Source organism: Engystomops pustulosus, chromosome 1 (assembly GCF_040894005.1).
Source record: "Engystomops pustulosus chromosome 1, aEngPut4.maternal, whole genome shotgun sequence".
Taxonomy (NCBI): domain Eukaryota; kingdom Metazoa; phylum Chordata; class Amphibia; order Anura; family Leptodactylidae; genus Engystomops; species Engystomops pustulosus.
This window is the reverse complement of record NC_092411.1, coordinates 16608819-16627296: the sequence shown is the minus strand read 5'-3', so window position 1 is coordinate 16627296 and position 18478 is coordinate 16608819. Positions and strand designations below refer to the sequence as shown.

General features: G+C 40.5%; 1 protein-coding gene across 7 annotated transcripts in view; it reads left to right on the top strand.

Moving 5' to 3' along the window:
- Positions 1-4394, top strand: part of DCC (DCC netrin 1 receptor) — a 583792-nt gene extending 579398 nt beyond the window's left edge. For all 7 annotated transcript variants that reach the window (XM_072134166.1, XM_072134174.1, XM_072134157.1 and 4 more), the window contains exon 29: positions 51-4394. In XM_072134166.1, coding sequence (XP_071990267.1) covers positions 51-140 — 90 coding nt within the window. In that variant the 3' untranslated portion in view covers positions 141-4394. The remainder of the gene's footprint in view (positions 1-50) is intronic.
- The last annotated feature ends 14084 nt before the right edge of the window (positions 4395-18478 follow it).

Genomic DNA, 18478 nt, shown 5'->3' with positions numbered 1-18478 from the left:
CACACTTTTGGAAAATCTTTAACTGATGGGGATTTTTTTTGTATTTTCAGGTATACGAGCAAGACGACCTTAGTGAGCAAATGGCCAGCTTGGAAGGTTTGATGAAGCAGCTCAATGCTATCACAGGCTCTGCTTTCTAACTGCCTCGGGGGGGAAAAAATTAACTCTTTTTGCTGCTGATGGGGGCCTGGAAAGCATTGCAGAGCAATGTAGTTTAGCTCCCTCTGAAGCCAAGGAGTTAATGGGACACCCAGGAATGTTGCAGCATACCAGTGTTTCACCGTCAGTCTTTGCCCATTAAAACGGACAGACCCACAAGCCTTTCCCATCCACGGATTTAATACTTGCAAGAATTCTCAAGACGTTGTGCATCGACTCATCACCACAGAATGGTTTTATCTGTTCTTTACTTTCACGGAAATCAATGTAAGGATTTTGTGTCAAAGACTCTTCCACAGGCACTTCAGACCCTGACAACACCATTACGTCAAGCCCGGTCTATAACTCCAGCTCCAAGATAAATTTATTCCATCTTCATTAGCCATGGGTTTAGGGAGGGTGTAGGACTTAAAGGTGGATTTTTATTTTTTTTACTCAATTGTAAATTTTTTTAGGTAAAGCTTTTATTTTGAAAATCATGTGAAGAAGTTGTAGTATAGGACTCATAAAGATATACAGAAACTCCCAAGAAAAGAGGTCGAAAGAAGGAAGAAGACCTACAAGTCTACAATTATTGATGCAGAACGTATTTAATCGCATTCTTTCTTTACATTAAGGATTTTTTTTGCATTTAAAGGGGTTCCCCATATAAAGGAAAGTCTAGGCAACATGGTGCTCCAAGAGCAAGAAGAAGAACTTCCATCATGGTGTGACACTTGTTCACTGAAGACACAAAAGTTGAGTTTTCAGGTCCATACGCAATATAGATCCTTCTCTACTGATGCAAACCTAGTTGTATAGACTCCACCAGACGTCATAAAACTAGGAAAGGTTATAAGAGGGTCCTGATTGTTGGGTGCCAGGGAGCTGCCAACATGCCACCTTGCCTTGGCCTTTACAGGATGTGCAGAAAACTGATCTTTTCCCCCAAATATAGCAGAACCCACCATAGTGTATGGAACATCCATATAAACAGAGTCCTATGGAACTTGGCACAACCCGATGGTCACAAAAACTTTGGAAGCTATGTTAAAGGGGTCCGATTTATTATTGAGTCCTGTGACTTTTTTTTATACTGTTTAATGGGGGTGGCCAACATGTCGTAGAATTAGGGCATTCGACTGCATACAAGTGTTCCTGTAATATGGCACCTTTAGACATCTATGTTCAACTGCACACCTGTATGCCTCCATAGTTCCATGGTTTCATATTTCTATCTCATTCATAAAGAATCTGTTTGCAAAAAAATGTAAAAAATTTGCCATAATACAGTAGTCTTTTTTTAAAAGACTTACTTGTCCAGATGGCTCAGCTGTGTCTCAAACTGGTGGATTCCATTGATCATTGTAAATGTTACATAATTGCAGATTTCAATTCTAATTTTTGGTTTTGATGTACAAAAATAGAAGACCCCCAAAAAAACCTACTACATATATTGTATCATAGATTGATCCTTAATGTCACCTAAGAGATGAGGCTCATACTCAGTAAACAATTAGTCTTTTTGGGCTATTCTATTAACAATTAGGATCAACTTTTTGGAAAAAGAAGTCGTAGAGCAGCACAAGGTATAATATTGGGTCTATTTTCCTGTTGTCACAGAGATTGACCAAGAAGACGTAATTCTAGAGAACAATTCTTTGACCTGGGATGTTCCTCTGGTTATGATTTATGTCTCATGCTCCACAGTAGCGATGAAGCACAGATGAGTGGGTACGGGGCACTGTCTGTTATCGTCTCTATAAAATTGATACCATACATCATACAGTGACTAGTGGCAAACAGGAGCCGAGGTCTTGCTACTTTTCTGATCTTTACATCCAGTAGTGTCAAAAGTCAGAAAAATTCCATTCTACCGTTTCGATTGGAAAAGTTCTTTAAATGAATTGTATTGGTGGTCACTGGGTATACACCTACTTATTAGAACAGTGGGTGGAGGGATGGAGAAGATTTTTGAGAACATATTTTTATTTTCATGAATTGTTTATAAACTCTGTTAGTTTAGACAATGGCCGTCATGTTGTCAACTCATATTTAGTTTATGGATTTATCGAATGTCTATGGTATTTAGTAACCTTGAAGGCTGCACCTATGTGACACATGATTCTCCACCATGATTCGATAAATAGGGATATGTTTCCATCTAACTGATGGAGAAACAAGTTGAGCGTGTATATTGCTGCCCCATTCAATGACTATGAGCCTAATATTAATAACTGTGCTCTTGGTTTCAATCTTGTGTTCAATCTGTGCTTCATCAATTTAGGGAAATGGACCCTTGTCTTACAAGTAGGGATTTTCCAAAGTGGCGAACCCCTTTAATTATGATTGGTATTACTGCCTTTAATACTTGACTCCATGGTTGGACTGGCCCTCCTGAGTACCAGAGGTAGACCAAAACTCCTCCAAAAGGCCCATGCTCTGTAACATTATAATGGACCCTAAAGGTCGAGCAGAAGACAAACCCATTTGGAGATGACCCATTTGGGGAAATCACTTGACTTATGACCAATGTCTTATGAGGTGATTCACAAATATCATAGATTGTTATATATTCTTTATGATATGTTCTGCATGGGTCATTGTTGGTAGAACATGGGCCCAGCATCAATACCTCTGATGGGCTCACAGTTTCCCAGTCTGACTTTGCTTGAATTGTCCTATGAGACTTTCCGTTACACATTGTTTTCAGGAATATTTATTCTTACATGACTTAAATTTTTTAATAAAATTACCTTAACTTCTAAAAACTCTTTGCCCACAAAAGGGGTTAGCAATAGAGTCTTGGGTTGTGAGTCTGTTAGGGAGGATTCATGGTACACTCAACAGGTCGGAATTGCTAGTTTAGTCCCCAAACCCGGATTTCAGCCAGAAGTTTAAGTTCGGCATTGGGGCTCACCCCCACGGTCACACCCACGATTGGTTCCAGCATCTGTCGGTGTTACGAGCGTAAATGGGTGTTACCCATTGGGGGGTTAGATACCAAAACTGAACTTTTGTACAATACTTAGCTGAACTTGGAGAACTTGAATGGGTCCACTCATCACTAGTCATTTTCCAAATATTTTCTTCATAGTAGGTTTATAGCAGGGGCGTAACTTGAGGGGGTGCAGAAGATGCGGTCGCACCTGGGCCCAAGAGGCTTAAAGGGCCCATAAGGTCTCACTTTCCCATATAAAAACACTAGTGCTATACATTATAGTCGGGGGCCTGGCACAGACTTTGCACTGGGGCCCATCAGCTTCAAGTTACGCCACTGGTTTATAGTACCATAATAGATGACAGTTCCATCATGTCCAAACTATAATCCTACAGTGTTTATCCAGACGCAGGCGAAAACAACTTGTTAATTGGCCCATAGCAGGGGAAAAATTGCTTCCCAATTCAATTTGTTAGCCACAATAAATCCCTTGATGAATGTTCCATCCCGGGAATCTAATTCCCATATTGGGTTCATCTGTTTTCTATAAGACTGGCCCCACTTTTGTGTTACATCTAATTTCCATAGTGTACCGTATCTATCCAGGTAGAAGTAGAATAGTTTTTTTCGGGTCCAATCTTGGGACTATTTTTGCAATCAGTTTTTTTTCATCACATGAGCAAACAGTATTCCAGAAAACTTTTATTATCGTAAAAAAATTAACCACAATCCTTACAATTTAATTGAAAAAAAAAAATCATAATGGTTGTTTGTTCCAGAACAGACTTTTTGACATCAAAAATTCCTCAACATTCTCAAAAGTTCACTCTGAAGAATTTGCATACAGTAGATAATTAACATCTTCCGACCACGAAAATTCCACCGAGGATAAATTATCTTGTTACTTATCATCTCCTCGGCTTCAGCTATGTGCAGAATTGTCTCTTCCCCATAGTAACCGATGGAATATTTTTTCTTATTTTTCTAGTGTAGTTTAGAGTATAAAGCGGAGGTGGATCGGTTGCCACGTGGTACTTCACAGTTTTGCACATTGCATTTAATTATTATCCAAAACTCCTAATTTTCTCACCATTTCCCTGTATTTTTTGTGAGCACTGAGTGTTGTAACTTGTTTCGGTCTGTCACCGCCCTCCCCACTTTTTTGTCCTCCTGCTCGTTGTATTGCAAGGATGTACACGCGCCGATCATTACTATACGATTGTGGGTCATACATCACAGTATGCTGCACGCTTTTCAGTGCAAGGAGAGCAATGTGATAAAAAAAAATAAAACACAAAAGCAAAACAAAAAAAAACTACAAAAAATGTAAAAAAAAAACACAAAAAACTTTTTTTATATCTGTAAAATAATTCTGCCAGTTTCAGACTTTGGGAACTGGTTTTGGGGGAGGGGGATTGGGGTGTGCTTTTTTATAAGTATTATTTAATTTATTATTTAGATTGTTCCTTTTAGGTAAATTATGATAAAATTGGTATCCGCTATGAAATAGCTGACTTTGGCTTTTGAGACTGATGTACATGTGTTATGGTATTTGTCCAAATGTTTTCTTGTGCTGAAATGACTTTTAGTTTTCTTTTAATTTATTTTTTTATATATTTTTTTTTTAATTTTGTATCATATTATAGTAAATTTGGGAGACATTCAATTCACTAAAGATTATCCATTTGTTGGAATTTTAATTTTGTAAAAAAAAAAAAAAATTAGTTATTATTTAGATACAAAATTCATACAGTAAATCACCTTAAAAATAACATATGTGAAAACTATGATTTAGACTGAGATTTTTTTTAAGCTTTGTTTAATGTATTACAAAAGTTATTAACTAATTCACTGTAATTAGAGAAATTCACCTGTTGATAAGTTTTTGATCTTCAATTGAGATGAGTGGACTCGAACCACAATGGTTGCTTCCACCAGACATTCAGGTTTGGACTTATCCACTCCAGTAGAAATGAGAACTTTTCATTCAGGTCCACGGTACGGGTGCGTCCCAAGCAAGTTGGCCAAAGAGCCAATTCAACAAATATATGCCCTTGGCCAACTAACCAAGTCTGTGGTTGGCCAGGGAGACACCTCAGGATGATCACAGCCACGGCGAGTTGGCCAGGGGCATCAATTCACCATACTGGCTGTTCGGCCGGCAATCCAGGAATATCTCCAGGTCACACGGAACGCACCCAAACCAAAGACAGAAATGAAAATGTGGCCCACTCATTTCTACTGAAGAGCGGTGATCCCAAACCCGAACTTGTACCAATTCAAGTGTTACCAGTGGGGGTGGGCGGGTTCGATACCTGAAAAGATGTTTTAGGTTCAGGTTTGGCTTAAACTTTTGGCCCTCAACTATTGGGTTCCCATCCAATTTTTGAGAATGGGGATCTCATATTCATGGTTAAGCAGTTATGCTACCGATCCCTCTAAGGTCTACAGAACTGCCAAAGTTGGCCAAGTCCAACGCTCACCAATCAAATTCTTCAATCAATAAAGTGGCAGTGTGCATGCTCGACCATAGGCTTATGTTATAGATACCTTATATTCTCTCCCTTATGCCTCTTGAAGAGGATTTCCAATATAAAGACAACCCCCCATCCCCCCGCACAAACATACAATATTTCACTCTATAATCTTCAATAAAAATTAAAAACTCCATCTAGAACTTTACATTTTTTTATTTCTTTTCTGTTTTTTTCTCAATCCCATGATGCCTTAGCCCAACTTCAAATGACCATTTAGTAACAGAAACATCTCTGATATTTGGGGGTGCACTGTTACTATCCATTCCATTTACATTCTCCAAACATATAAGTATACAGTCAGGGAGGCTGCTGTGAGCTTTTTAGGTGGACAGGAAATTATTTTTGGTAACTGTGATATAATTTTCTGCGGAAAATCTGTTTGGTACAGTCCATCGGTAAGGAAAGATCTGATACCCATAATGGGGGACACGTAGATCACCATAGACTCCAGTACAAAGACAGGCACCAGAGACAAATTTTGGGAAAGTTTTGGTTCTGCCTTGGGAGTCTCTTAAAAAAATGTAGCACTTCAAATAATTTTCATGTCCCCCTTAAATTGACCAACCCTTTTCTATAACGTACATTGTATAATCTTTGGTGAATTGAAAGTGTAAGTTGCCTTGTCCCATTACGTAAGGTGTTTGGAATTTATTTTTGGTTAATATTTAACATCATCAATGCTTAAGTCTTTGAACCCCCACAAAAAATGATATTTAAAAAAAATTGTTTGTGAATACATCGTACAACACAAGACGTTGCAGAATCTTTTTGTCAGTCCTGTGTTCCCTCTGCTGTACATCTCCGTGTGAAGAGCCAAGTCAGTTATTTTGGGTACAATCCGTCTCCAAATGGGAAGAAGAAGCGGTAGAATTTCTTGAATTGTTAACCAAATTAGATTAGTGATTGCAATATTTAAATGTCAATTCTGTTCTCCAGAAGGAAAGTTAATAACTTCTAGTTTCGAGCTGACTGTTTCTACACACAATCTTGTATACTTCTCCGAGGTGGAAAAGGGTTTTTTTTAACGCACTGTAGAACAGTCCCATATTCATTTTTTTATAGAAATGTTACCCGATGTTGCATTCTTTTGTTTATTGAATAAAGTTTTGATACAAAACAGTTTCATTGTCTTCCAATTGTTTCATTACCAGATATGAGTTAGATAGATAGATAGATAGATAGATAGATAGATAGATATGAGATAGATAGATATGAGATAGATAGATAGATAGATAGATAGATAGATAGATATGAGATAGATAGATAGATAGATAGTTATGTGGATCTGTCTTGATCCATAGGAAGGCAAAACATATATGAGTTCGAGACCAACTGTCGCATCTACTGTAATAGGAAAAAAAAATCATTATCCACACCCCACGCCCCCAGAAATGTGGTGGTGAACAGCCTGCTCCAGGATCACACAGAGGCACGTTGTACAAATCAACTCACGGTTCTTTATTGGAACTTGGACGGCAGGCAATGGCCTAACATCAGCACCAGGTTCAGCAGGCTGGAAAGCTGGTAGGAGATAGCTGATCCGCAGGAAGGATTCCTCACAGCCTGGTTGTAACTTCAGACTGGGCTGGTAGAGATGGAGCCGAGTCCGGACAGTGGACCTCTGCTCTGGGGCTTAGTCTCCTGACTGACTACAGGTGTCAGGCAGTGGCATGAGACACCTCTGCTTCCTGATAGTGACACTGGCTTCTGCAGACAGGTGCAGCACACTCCTCTGCTTCTGCTTAGACTGAAAACTAAGAGCATGTGCTCCCATCACAAGGGTTTTTTTTATCTTACCCATGGGTTGCAATAAAAGAGTGAAAAATGTAAAGGGGTCGGAATACTTTCTGAAGGTTTTTGGTTCCTCCTGCATCAACTGAAAAAATCTAAATGGTCATAAGAACAGGGATATTTAATACCTCACGTAAGGGCTGTTCCCACTGAGAGCATATATTTGTTAGAAGTGATACATTGTATAGAACAGACTACATGATATACACAGAGCAGTATTCAGATTCTGCTGACGTTGTTCCTTAACAATTCTGTACTAAATATCGAGCTCAGACTTTGCTGAAGTCTTCCCATTAGTTCAGCCGGTGACAAATGATTATGTATATGAAGCCGCTTCAAGGACAGAACATGGAGAGTTACATCTCATATATCTCCTTGTGTAGTGGAGGGAACTGAATTATTAATGGGACTCTGTTCCCCTTTAAATAACTAGTAGAACTTCTCTTATTATGTAAGAAAACAAAAAAAGGCTCAAACTACATCAGGAGAGGGCTGAACCAATAGTCCTGGAGGTCTACAAAACTCCTAAAGAAGATGATTGTGTTATGTGAGAGCCTTAAAGGGATTTTCCAGGATAAAAATATTGATAACATATATCCATGGGCGACGATTTCAGATCGGTGGAGGTCCAAACACCCCCATAGAAAATAATAATTATAGAATAGAACAGGAAGCGCAAAGCAAAATACTATGTGTAGTGGTAAGACCTGGTTCCTACAAGTCAACTTACATCCATTCCATTGGTGGCTAAGCTGCGGTGACTTGGTTTAGCCCTACATTGAAGGAGTGGTTAGCCAATTGCGTAGCCGATGTAACATTAGGTAGATTGTGGTTTCACAGTGACAACAGTCTATTTTGACTTGGGGCTACTTCCAAGGGCATTATGAAAGTGACCCTATCATTTTTCACCCTTTAACTCCTGGTCAGGAACCTGGAAATTTCTGAAACAGGATCACAAAACCCCTAACTCTGAGTATTTCTAAAAAAAGGGGTCAACTGGCCCTGGCAAGATGGTAGACACCGATGCAAAGTAGTAGACATGTCAAGGTCCAAACTATCAGCTTAATCAATAAATAACTTCCATTAGACATGTCTCTGCACAAGTACATGCGCCTTTGCCTCCTTTTGATAGCTTCATCCTTTCCCCGTTCTCTTCATGCTGCCCCCTGCATATATACGCACACAGCCGCCATCTCTTTCTCTTCTCATAGTCCATCCACACTGACAGAAACACGGAGAGGGAGGGATGCTGTATCATAACTTTGCTGCTTCAACTCCTCCTATTTAGCAGAGCTCAGAGATGTAAAAAAAGAAGTATGGAGGGTATGCACACAGCACAGAAGGAAGTATCAGGACTGGTAAATCACTTAATGACTTATCTACAGGGCGATAAAGGCTCATGGGCAACTTATGTTAAAGGAAACTTACCACTTGATGCAGGCCGAAATGACCTCCTAACACCACCTTCTTGGCTGTTTACCACTGACCCCAGGACATAGTTTGTTTAGGGACACAAAACAATAGTTAAGCAAAGTATTCTATAATCTATAGAAATGTGGTTCGGCGCTTCACTTACGACACCTTGGCAATTCCGCGCACCTCCGATATTTAATTATGCACGCCCCATCTTTGTTGTGTTCCTCCTTTTTGGACCGAGAGCCAGTGACGTAACTTGGCTCTCGGCAGTTCTCGCGCATACGCAGTCACTCGAATCTTGCGAGATTCACTGCTTTGTGTCCCTAAACAAAATATGGCCAGGGGTCAGTAGTAAAGAGCCAAGAGGGTGGTGTGAGGATGTCATTTCAGCCGGATCCAGTGGTAGGTTTCCTTTAAGGGATGAACAAAAACTTTAAGTTCAGGGGGTAGTCAGAGGCATAGAACAAAACTCAAAGTCATGTCAGATTTTCCTCCAAATCCACACAACCAATCCAAATATTACGGCTTTAGTTTTTTTATCTAATTTTTTAACATCTGGTCCAGGAAGGTTGGCTGCATCCCAACGCTACATGGGCTCTGAATGATCTATCGGGCACCAAGCAATTATTTAGTTACAATATAGATGCCTCCAAGTCTACGCTACGGTCATAGTGTGCAAAAACGGAGGGCGGTTAGAACCCTTTAGGTGACACACGGCTGGGCACAGGCAAACAACTTCATGGCAGGGATTGATGTGGATGAAGGTCTCTGCATGGTGTCTGGACAGAAACATGAACCTGACAGCTGCATTCATTCGGGGGAAGATTGGAGATGGTGAAGTTTAGAGACTTGAAGGATGATTATTAACGAGTTTCAATAATGAGCACAGGGAAGTATCGGCTGCCTCCACGGTGAAGAAATAAGATGTTATTGAAGTGCATCGAATACATAGAGTAAAGCTGAGAAGAGTCAAACACAACATCCAGGCAGCAGGCGCCTTCAGGGAGACGCGGCGGCGCCACACACTGAGATGGAGAAGGAATGAAGACAAGAATCTCGCTTTACGCGCTTCGCAAATGAATGTTATGCGTTTAGTAATTTTGTAAAAGGCTTATAAAAGGTGAGGTCTATTAATAAAGCAGCTTGCCTTTAAAATGTTAGATGGCTCCAATAAAACCGCATCTGAGCCGCCGCCGCCTCCGTGGTACAAAGCGCCGGCTCGACAAATGAGACTGTGTTATAAAATGAAATGAAATCGTTTGTTACTTGCTATATGTTTAATTAGTGATTAGCGTCGGGACGCTGCTTGCGATGATTTACTCGACCACTTGTGATGCCGGCTTGAGCTGCTCGCATTTCTTCATCTACGACGATCAGAACCGGCAGCCAATAACGGAGGAGCTTACCCGTAAAGGGCGAGAACGTCTTTCATTTCAATTAGATAGGAGCAGCTGGGATCTTGCAATAATTCAGAAAAAGTGAATGTTATAAAGTTATGAATATTTTCTTGTGTTTATGCAACACTGTGCAAAAGTTTTAGGCCGGTGTGGAAAATTTATCGCAGAATAAGAATATGTTTGGTGAGATCTAAATTGGATCATTGGAGACGTCCAAGTTTGGTTTGGGCCGGGCGACCCAATATATTGCCAGATTGGTGGCCAAACAGCCAATCCAACAAATGGATACCCCTAGCAGCTAACCATGACTATGATTGGCCAGAAGGAAATTGGGCACAAGCTCGATGCTATTGGCGTCTATTTGCCAGATTGGCTATTCAGCCGCATATTCAGCAATAATCCCAAACATCGGGTTCACTCATCTGAAGTCATCAACCATTTCTGGAGGAAAGTTTTTCTATGCATCTTGGAGAAGCTGTAGGCTTGATCCAAATCTTCTAACTCTTCATGTACTCCCATACAGACTGGGTGCTGATGAGTTCAGGTCTCTGTGGGGGTCTTTAGGGTGAACAGAGTTATTGAAGACATCAGCTGCATAAGGTTAATCTTATTGCCATGTAATTGCCATTGTTCTGGAGAGAAGTGTAGTCAGACCTTTGTTAATGTTTTTAGTAGCAGCAGGACTGTGAAATATGGATTTATAGTCTATGAGTGTATCCACACCTCTGTCCTCTGTGCTCTCTGCAGCCAATGTTTGGTAACAGTGCTCTGTTCCTTACCAGTCTGCTCCCAGCCATTCTACGGCAGCACGGTGGCTCAGTGGTTCAAGTCCCATCCAGGTCAACATCTGCAAAGAGTTTGTATGTCCTCTCCGTGTTTGCGTGGATTTCCTCCGGGTCCTCATGTTTCCTCCTACACTCCAAAACATACTGGTACGTTGATTAGATTTTGAGTCCCATTGGGGACAGGGACTGATGTGACAAGCTCTGTGCAGCGCTGCGTAATCTGTGTGCCCTATAGAAATAAAGACTTATCATTATTCTGCAACCTGCGGCCAGCACTGTAACTTAAAGCTGTTTGGGTCCTGGGGTACAGTCTGTACCAGTCACTATAATCTATTATTCATGGTTCTAGTCTCTCCGCATTGGAATGAGACACATTATGGACCCTCTAAGGCTCTTTCTACTTAAATCCCAATAACCTCTCAAGTTGAGCTTATATGTTGGTTATGTATGGCAGCTTCTTTCACAGAAAGTTGCTTTAGCAAAAGGATTTGTTTCCAAAACATTTGTTTCTCCTGTTTTACCCTTTTGGCATCAAATCAAGAACTACTCCAAGAGGTAGTAGCTGGGTGGGTGGTGACATTGGTTGTTCACACCAACCTGAACAACATGAACTTTTTGACTGAGTTGATTAATTCAGCACCACATCCGACAGTCTCCTGCTGCTCTACTCTGGTTCTTCAGTAGTTAACCAGCAGTTATTGACTATGTTCCTTTCCAGTCACATTCTGGATCAGACCATTGGGTTTTAAGCCCTTCCTGGTCAATCCTCTGTGCTATAAACCTGGTTTGCAGTAAGCTCCTAGTAGCAATGTTTTGTGTTCTCTGTATCTATGTATTTTAATACTTTGACCTGCCTGTATTAAGACTATCCTTCTGCTTTGCGATTTTGTACTACATTGTAGTGTATGTGCAATTACAGGTCTCTCCAGGGACTATACCTAACATTATATGCAGAGAGCTCAAAGCAGTGTAGGGATATGCCTCTACTGCATTTATAGAAGCTACAATCCTGGAACATACAAATAAATCCACATATCACAGTCCTGCTGCTACTACCACCACACACAAAGTTCTCATTCCACATCCCTCCAGGACAAAAACACTGACTGCAATCTACACAGTCACATCTGCTCTTATGCAACTGTTTTGGTCATTTTGGTCATGATTATTCTAAGTATATATTCAATTTGCTGAGAATTTATCTAAGTTATCTTTCACAAAGAACATCTAAATATATCACTGCCTGGGGACACATTTTTAATTTTGGTTCTTTTCAAGGTACAATTTGTTCTATTGAGTCTGGAAAAAGTTTTTATTCTTTTGTTAATTGAGCTAATAGATTTCTTTTGTCTTTTTTGTTACAGTGTCCATGCTACTTTAAAGAGAACCTACCACCACGATTCTACCTATACAGGGAGATCGGGTGGTAGGTGGATGTAAGGGACGTGAGGATAGCTCTTTTCAGAGCTAATCCTCACGTCCCCGCTAACTTTTGGGAAACTTTATTCCACTAATTTGTAAATTCTGTTATGCGGCTACTGGGGCGTGGAGTGGCCGGGCACGAGGCTACACAGCGTGGCTACTCCACGCCCGAGTAGCCACGTTACTCCTCCTACCCTGTTTTGTGCGGCGCGCAGCTCCTCGTAGCTGGCGCCTTTGCCCGACATGCTGGCGTTCTGCGCATGCGCAGAACGCAGGCCCGCGGCTGAGCAGCCACAGATCCGAGGCCGCAGCTACTGCGCATGCGCAGAACTCCGGCTGCTATCCTCACGTCCCTTACATCCACCTACCACCCGTTCTACCTTTATAGGTAGAATCGTGGTGGTAGGTTCCCTTTAAAGCTGAATTCACACGACTGTTGGGGGACGTATATACGGCCGCTGTATATACGTCCCCCATAGGCCAGCAATGGCCGCACACCATATATCTCTATGGAGAGGAACGGGGGTGACCTCCTCCTCTCCCGTGCACCTTGTGCCCACCGTGCTACGGCATAGTGGGCACACGTTCACGTGAATTCGCCCTGAGTGTTTTGGAATGTGAAGGAGTTTTCAGAAACAATCCTTATATTAACGCAGATACAGTCCTTATATTAACAAATGTATAGGAATGTATAATATGTATAAAGGAATGCGATGAATGAAGATAAATGTGACCCTTAGAAGGTTGTGTATACACAGAAATGGAAATCTGGGAGATCAATTAATTATTGACTTTACAGAAAAATTTATGTTGACTTATCGTGGCAAAATAATATAAAAACAGGTATTCTCATTGGACCGATCTGGAAGCCTTCATCAGGCCTCGGGCTCTCCGTTCTGTTAGCCTCAGCAATTCTAGTGTTGATGGAAAGAAGACAACCGGCACTCGTCCCTTTGGTCATTCCTTGTAGAGGTCACTCAATACACATCTCTGTAACACATTAGGTAAGTACTAAACTCCCCGAAATAATTATTTCGTCAAATAGAAAATGTATTTGCTATATACCACAGGAAAAAATGACAGTATGGGTAGACAAATTGGAAAAAAAATTGGTCTTAAAGGGAACCAGTCAGATAAACTAATGTGTACTAACTAAACATGTCTTTGAAAACTGCTATTAAACAACATTACAACTATCCATATATTGTTCCTCCCCATTCCTGTAATGTTCCACAGTCCGTTGTTAAAGTTGACTTGTCTATGCAAATGACCCCATGTGAGTCCAATCATCATCTTTCCTTTGAGCCAACATATTCATGTTCTTACAGCTCAGCCACACCTCAAGCTTCCTGATAGAGACCCTGTGTGACTTGCTGAATAATGGGAGGGGGACTGAGCAAGTTTCGAGAGAATGTATCAAAATTGTGGCTTGCCTTTTTCTTTCATTTTGGAGCCTTATAATGGCGCTCGTGCTCATTTGCGACTTTTTTTTACACCTAAAAACTGTCCCTTTTCAAAGTTTGTCATTGTCTAGTTTTCTGCATTGTTCCCTGAGTTATCACCAAAATCCAGATGTGGAGGTTGCGACTTTTGAAAAAGTTGCAAAAAAGGTGCAAATCTGTGACTGACCAGGTGTAGAAAATAGCTTAAAAGTGATTGCAACTTTTTGCGACTTTTGTTTTAAAAAGTCACAATTTCACTACAGACCAAATGCCACTCATATCAATAAGGAGATAAGCCAAAAAAATTCCCCCCAAAAAACAGATGGGCAAAGCCAGACTTATGGTACAAGTCCCCCACTGAAGAGAAATCAAGTCTCTCACTCCCCTTCCCTCTGGTATTCTCTTCAGTGAGTCACACAGCCAGCATCCCTCTCATTCCTGAGGGAAGTAACAGAAAGTAACAGAGCCGAGTTGGCTCAGCTGAAGAGAAAGCAGGCTTTTTTTGTCATTCAGGAAGCTGAGCTGGAAGAACGTGAAAATGTATAGGTGGTGAGCCAACTTTACGAGCGGACTGTGGTACATGTGGTATCTGTTAAAGGTAAGTCATGATGATGTACTTGTTCTATAGGGCATAGGTTTATCCTGGAAAGACTCTTCTCCACCACTATGACTCCTTCGGTCATTTGTTTTCAAAGTTTTTTTTCTTTGTAACACTGACTATCCTAGAATATAGAACAACACTGTTGAGATCCTATAATTGTTCAAGGTAACAGATTGTTGATTTGTGGCCTTAAATCATCATGGCAGGATCCCTTTAAATTAATTTTGCTAGGTCATTTACCATCATGATCTAATTTAGTTAGTAAGTGAACAGTTTTTTCTTCCATACTGAGTTGTATCTTAAGACTAACACAAAAGAATAATAATAATGAAAATTACAATACCTTAAAATTATGTCCCAGTTCTTAACTTTTCCAAAATAAATAATTTTCTATTTGCCCATTAATTTTTTATTTTACAAAACAACAAGATTAATTCTTAAATTCCATTAATTTGTCCTCATTTGGAAATAAATGACATTTGATTGTCTGTTAATAATAAAGAAAACCGTAATAATACAAAGATTCCATTTTGATGAAACCTGTTATTTTTTTTATACAAAAATAAATCTTTCGTAGTTTTTCTTTGAACTCCCCATTTTTAGCCAAGTCATTCTTGTAGAATCAGCTCTTACATCTCGCTCAAAATGAAATATTCTTTAACCTGAGCTCGGCAAACATCAATGTTCTCTCTACAGAATCAAAACTTAATTATTCATTTCCACTCGAGTGCTTTGACTCGCTCACCTATTTTTCCATCTGTATTTAGGCCAAGCCACAAACCTCTCTGACTCCGTCCACATTCAATTAACTTCATCATACATTTACACACATTGATCTACATGTATTCTTGCAGGTGAAATTACTAAAACTCCACTTCCTGTCGTTCTCCACTTCAAATTAATTTGAGATTTTCTAGCTCTAACCTCTCTACCTCTTGACTTCATCGTTTCTTAAAGTCATTTTTATCTAAGCGGCTGTGACAGTTCCTTCCTGCAAAAATCTCCATTTTACCCAGTTTTCGAGAAGGAATTTTATAAATGCATTAGTTATGCTGCTAGGTTTTAATCAAGGAAGGTTCAATGTAGCTTTACATTAACATCTGTGCTCACATATGTGCTCCTTGGATATCTGTAGAGAAATACTGACATCATCCTTTTTATGTTCTGTTACTGCGGCCTCACACACATGGCAAAGTTTTCTGTAAAAGCAATTCACGATGTGTCCCTATATCTTAATGCTGCGTAGATATTCAACCATATTGTCAACAGTATTATTGTGATATGTACACAGTCTAGGACACAGAAAACAACAGTAGCCTATTACAGGATTACCGGTGTCCTTTCCCCGTATACCCCACCACCTTTCCCGACAGGATAGATTTTGTTTCCTAGCTTTTTAGTTCCACCCTTATCACGGCTTTTATGCCTGTAAAAAGGCGTATAAGCCATGTTTAGTTGTAATTTCAGGCTACTTCTTAGCCCAATGCGGCAGTTGTGCAGGAAGGGGGTGGTGCTGCACTGTGCAGTAGGCCGGCGCAGGGGATTATAGCTTCCACCCATTGCTGGGATTTAAAGAGGACCTGTCACCCCTGAAAAATACCCCCACCAAATATGTTCCCCCTAATCCTGTCCCCAGCCCCTTTATATTTATTAAATTTTTATTAAAATAAGTGTGCGCAAACTTAGTTTTAATTGATACCAAATAAGAGGTCGGATCGTCGTACAGGTCTCCTAGCAGTCGGCCGTATTCATGAGGGGGCCGGCGGACACTCCCCCTCCACGCCCCTGTCAGTCAGGGACCTGTAAGAATCACCGGCAGCAGCGCATGTATTGCGCAATCGCTCTTATTCACAGCGGCTGGGGACAGGATTAGACAGGATTAGGGGGAACGGGGAACATATTTTCCGGGGGTGACAGGTCCTCTTTAAATCTGCTGTGTGGCAGCGGAGTGCGGTGTTCTGTACCCAACTTTCTTAAGTTGTACAGTCTCTGCCCAGTAATTCTTCTGGTTTTTGGTGACAACCACAACTTTATCTGACTTCCCAAAAAGTCTGTCTAATATCTGCCTTCCCTGACCTTCACTAGCTAACCCACTAGGAGCCACCAGCATACAGTATGAATGTAAGTGGTTTCAAAAAAGTTCAACGTCTCAAAATAATTAAGAACATTTTTTTAATTTTCCTAAAATTTTAAAGTCAGTAGATTTTATTTAACTCATAGTCCAGCAACACCACTCATGCTGTCCTCCTAGTCTTACTGTACATACAGACAATGTGCGAGCACTGCAGCCATTGTACTGGAATCACCAATCCTATCTTAGTGATGTCAGTGATATGGAGTGTGACCAACACTACTGACACTAATTGGTCCTTAGATACAATGTTGTTTAAACTGTACAACTTCTTAAAACTAAACATCACCAAAACGACTACTTTAAAAAAAGGTTCTCTATAGCAAGAAAATTAGCCTTATGACACAAAGGTTGTCTCTCAGACCATTGACGAGTGGAAATTACATAACATATCTCCTTTCTTACCTTTCCTTTAGGTTAAACATCTTCAGCTATGTTTCACAAAACGATCGACTTTTCAATTTTCAATATTACGTTTTAAGTTGCGATTGGCTGACCCGTTCAGGTTTGGGTTCGGCCATTTTTTCTGGGGATCATTTCTCTCCCATGGCTTCACGGGAAGCAACATTATTCGGAAAAAAGGGCACGCACAACTGCTGTTCAAATGCCTCTGACACTTTTTCCCTGTGGCATTTAAATAGGCAACACCGGGGCGGTGAGCCTGAGCCAGATCCACCCTTCTAGCTGAAGTCCAGGTTCAGAAACCCGAATCCACAATGCTTGGCAGTGACACGAGTATTGCAGTTTGGGTTCACCCATCACTGGTCACAATTAGGGAACTCTGGACAAGTTTGGGTTCAGTGTTCGGCACCGATCGAGAGTGTTAAGTGAATGAAAATGCTGTCCACATGGAGGGCAGCATCGGTTGAAGCCGTTGGTGGTTGGTTTGGGTTCGAGTACCTGAACAAAACTTATTTTCAAGGTTAGGCCAAACCTGCCGAAACCAAATGGGTGCACTCATCCGTAGGCACAAGATGTCTAGTCTATATATGTCGCTGTGTGAACCCAAAGTGGTTTGGATGTCTGTTCCACAGGTTTTAGAATCAGATTCGGGATGAGCCCTTACTCATATTTGCTCTAAGATAAGGATGGAATCATCTTTAACAAATTTGTTGGAAATTTTGCTGATTCAAAAATGTCTAAACCCTTCAGCAATTGATATATTTTTGAGTTAAGTGACCGCACACATTTATCATATATCCCAGACTACTGTACATTCATAATAATTTCACTCATCTCTATTATTAATGAAGAAGATAGAAATCATTTATTGGATTTGAGACTCAGATTTAATGGCTTTACATCCGGGAGGATCGATGGCAGAATCCACACAATCATTCATCTCTAATTGACAATAAATACTTATTAGCAGAGAATATTCAAGACATTACTAAATCGACCGTCCCAGAAACCTGAATTTTGTATGAAAATGAGAATGAAAAATATGATTAAAAGGTTATTGCAGGCCAGTAATATTGATAATATATCCATTGAATTGGTCCTTGATATCAGGTTGCCCAAACCCCGAATTCTCCACAGAGTGGAACAGGAAGCAGACAGCGCTGTTCTCTGTACAGTGGTTAGATCAGGTCGCTGCAGATCAGGTTCCATTCATTAAGAGGCAGTAATCTAGTGTGACCACTTCAAAGAGCAGAGCACTGTCTGCTTCGAGTTCCAATCTTAGCTGCAGAGAATATCTGTGGGCGTGCTGGATTTTGGATACCCACCAATCTGATATTGATGACCTAGCCCAACTTTTCACCTAAAAAACTCCCTGAAAGTCAAGCACGTGGCAATGCATTAAATCCACAATCCACTGCATCAAAATATCTTACATACTCCCATGACACGGATAGTATTCATTTGCTTTGAAGGGT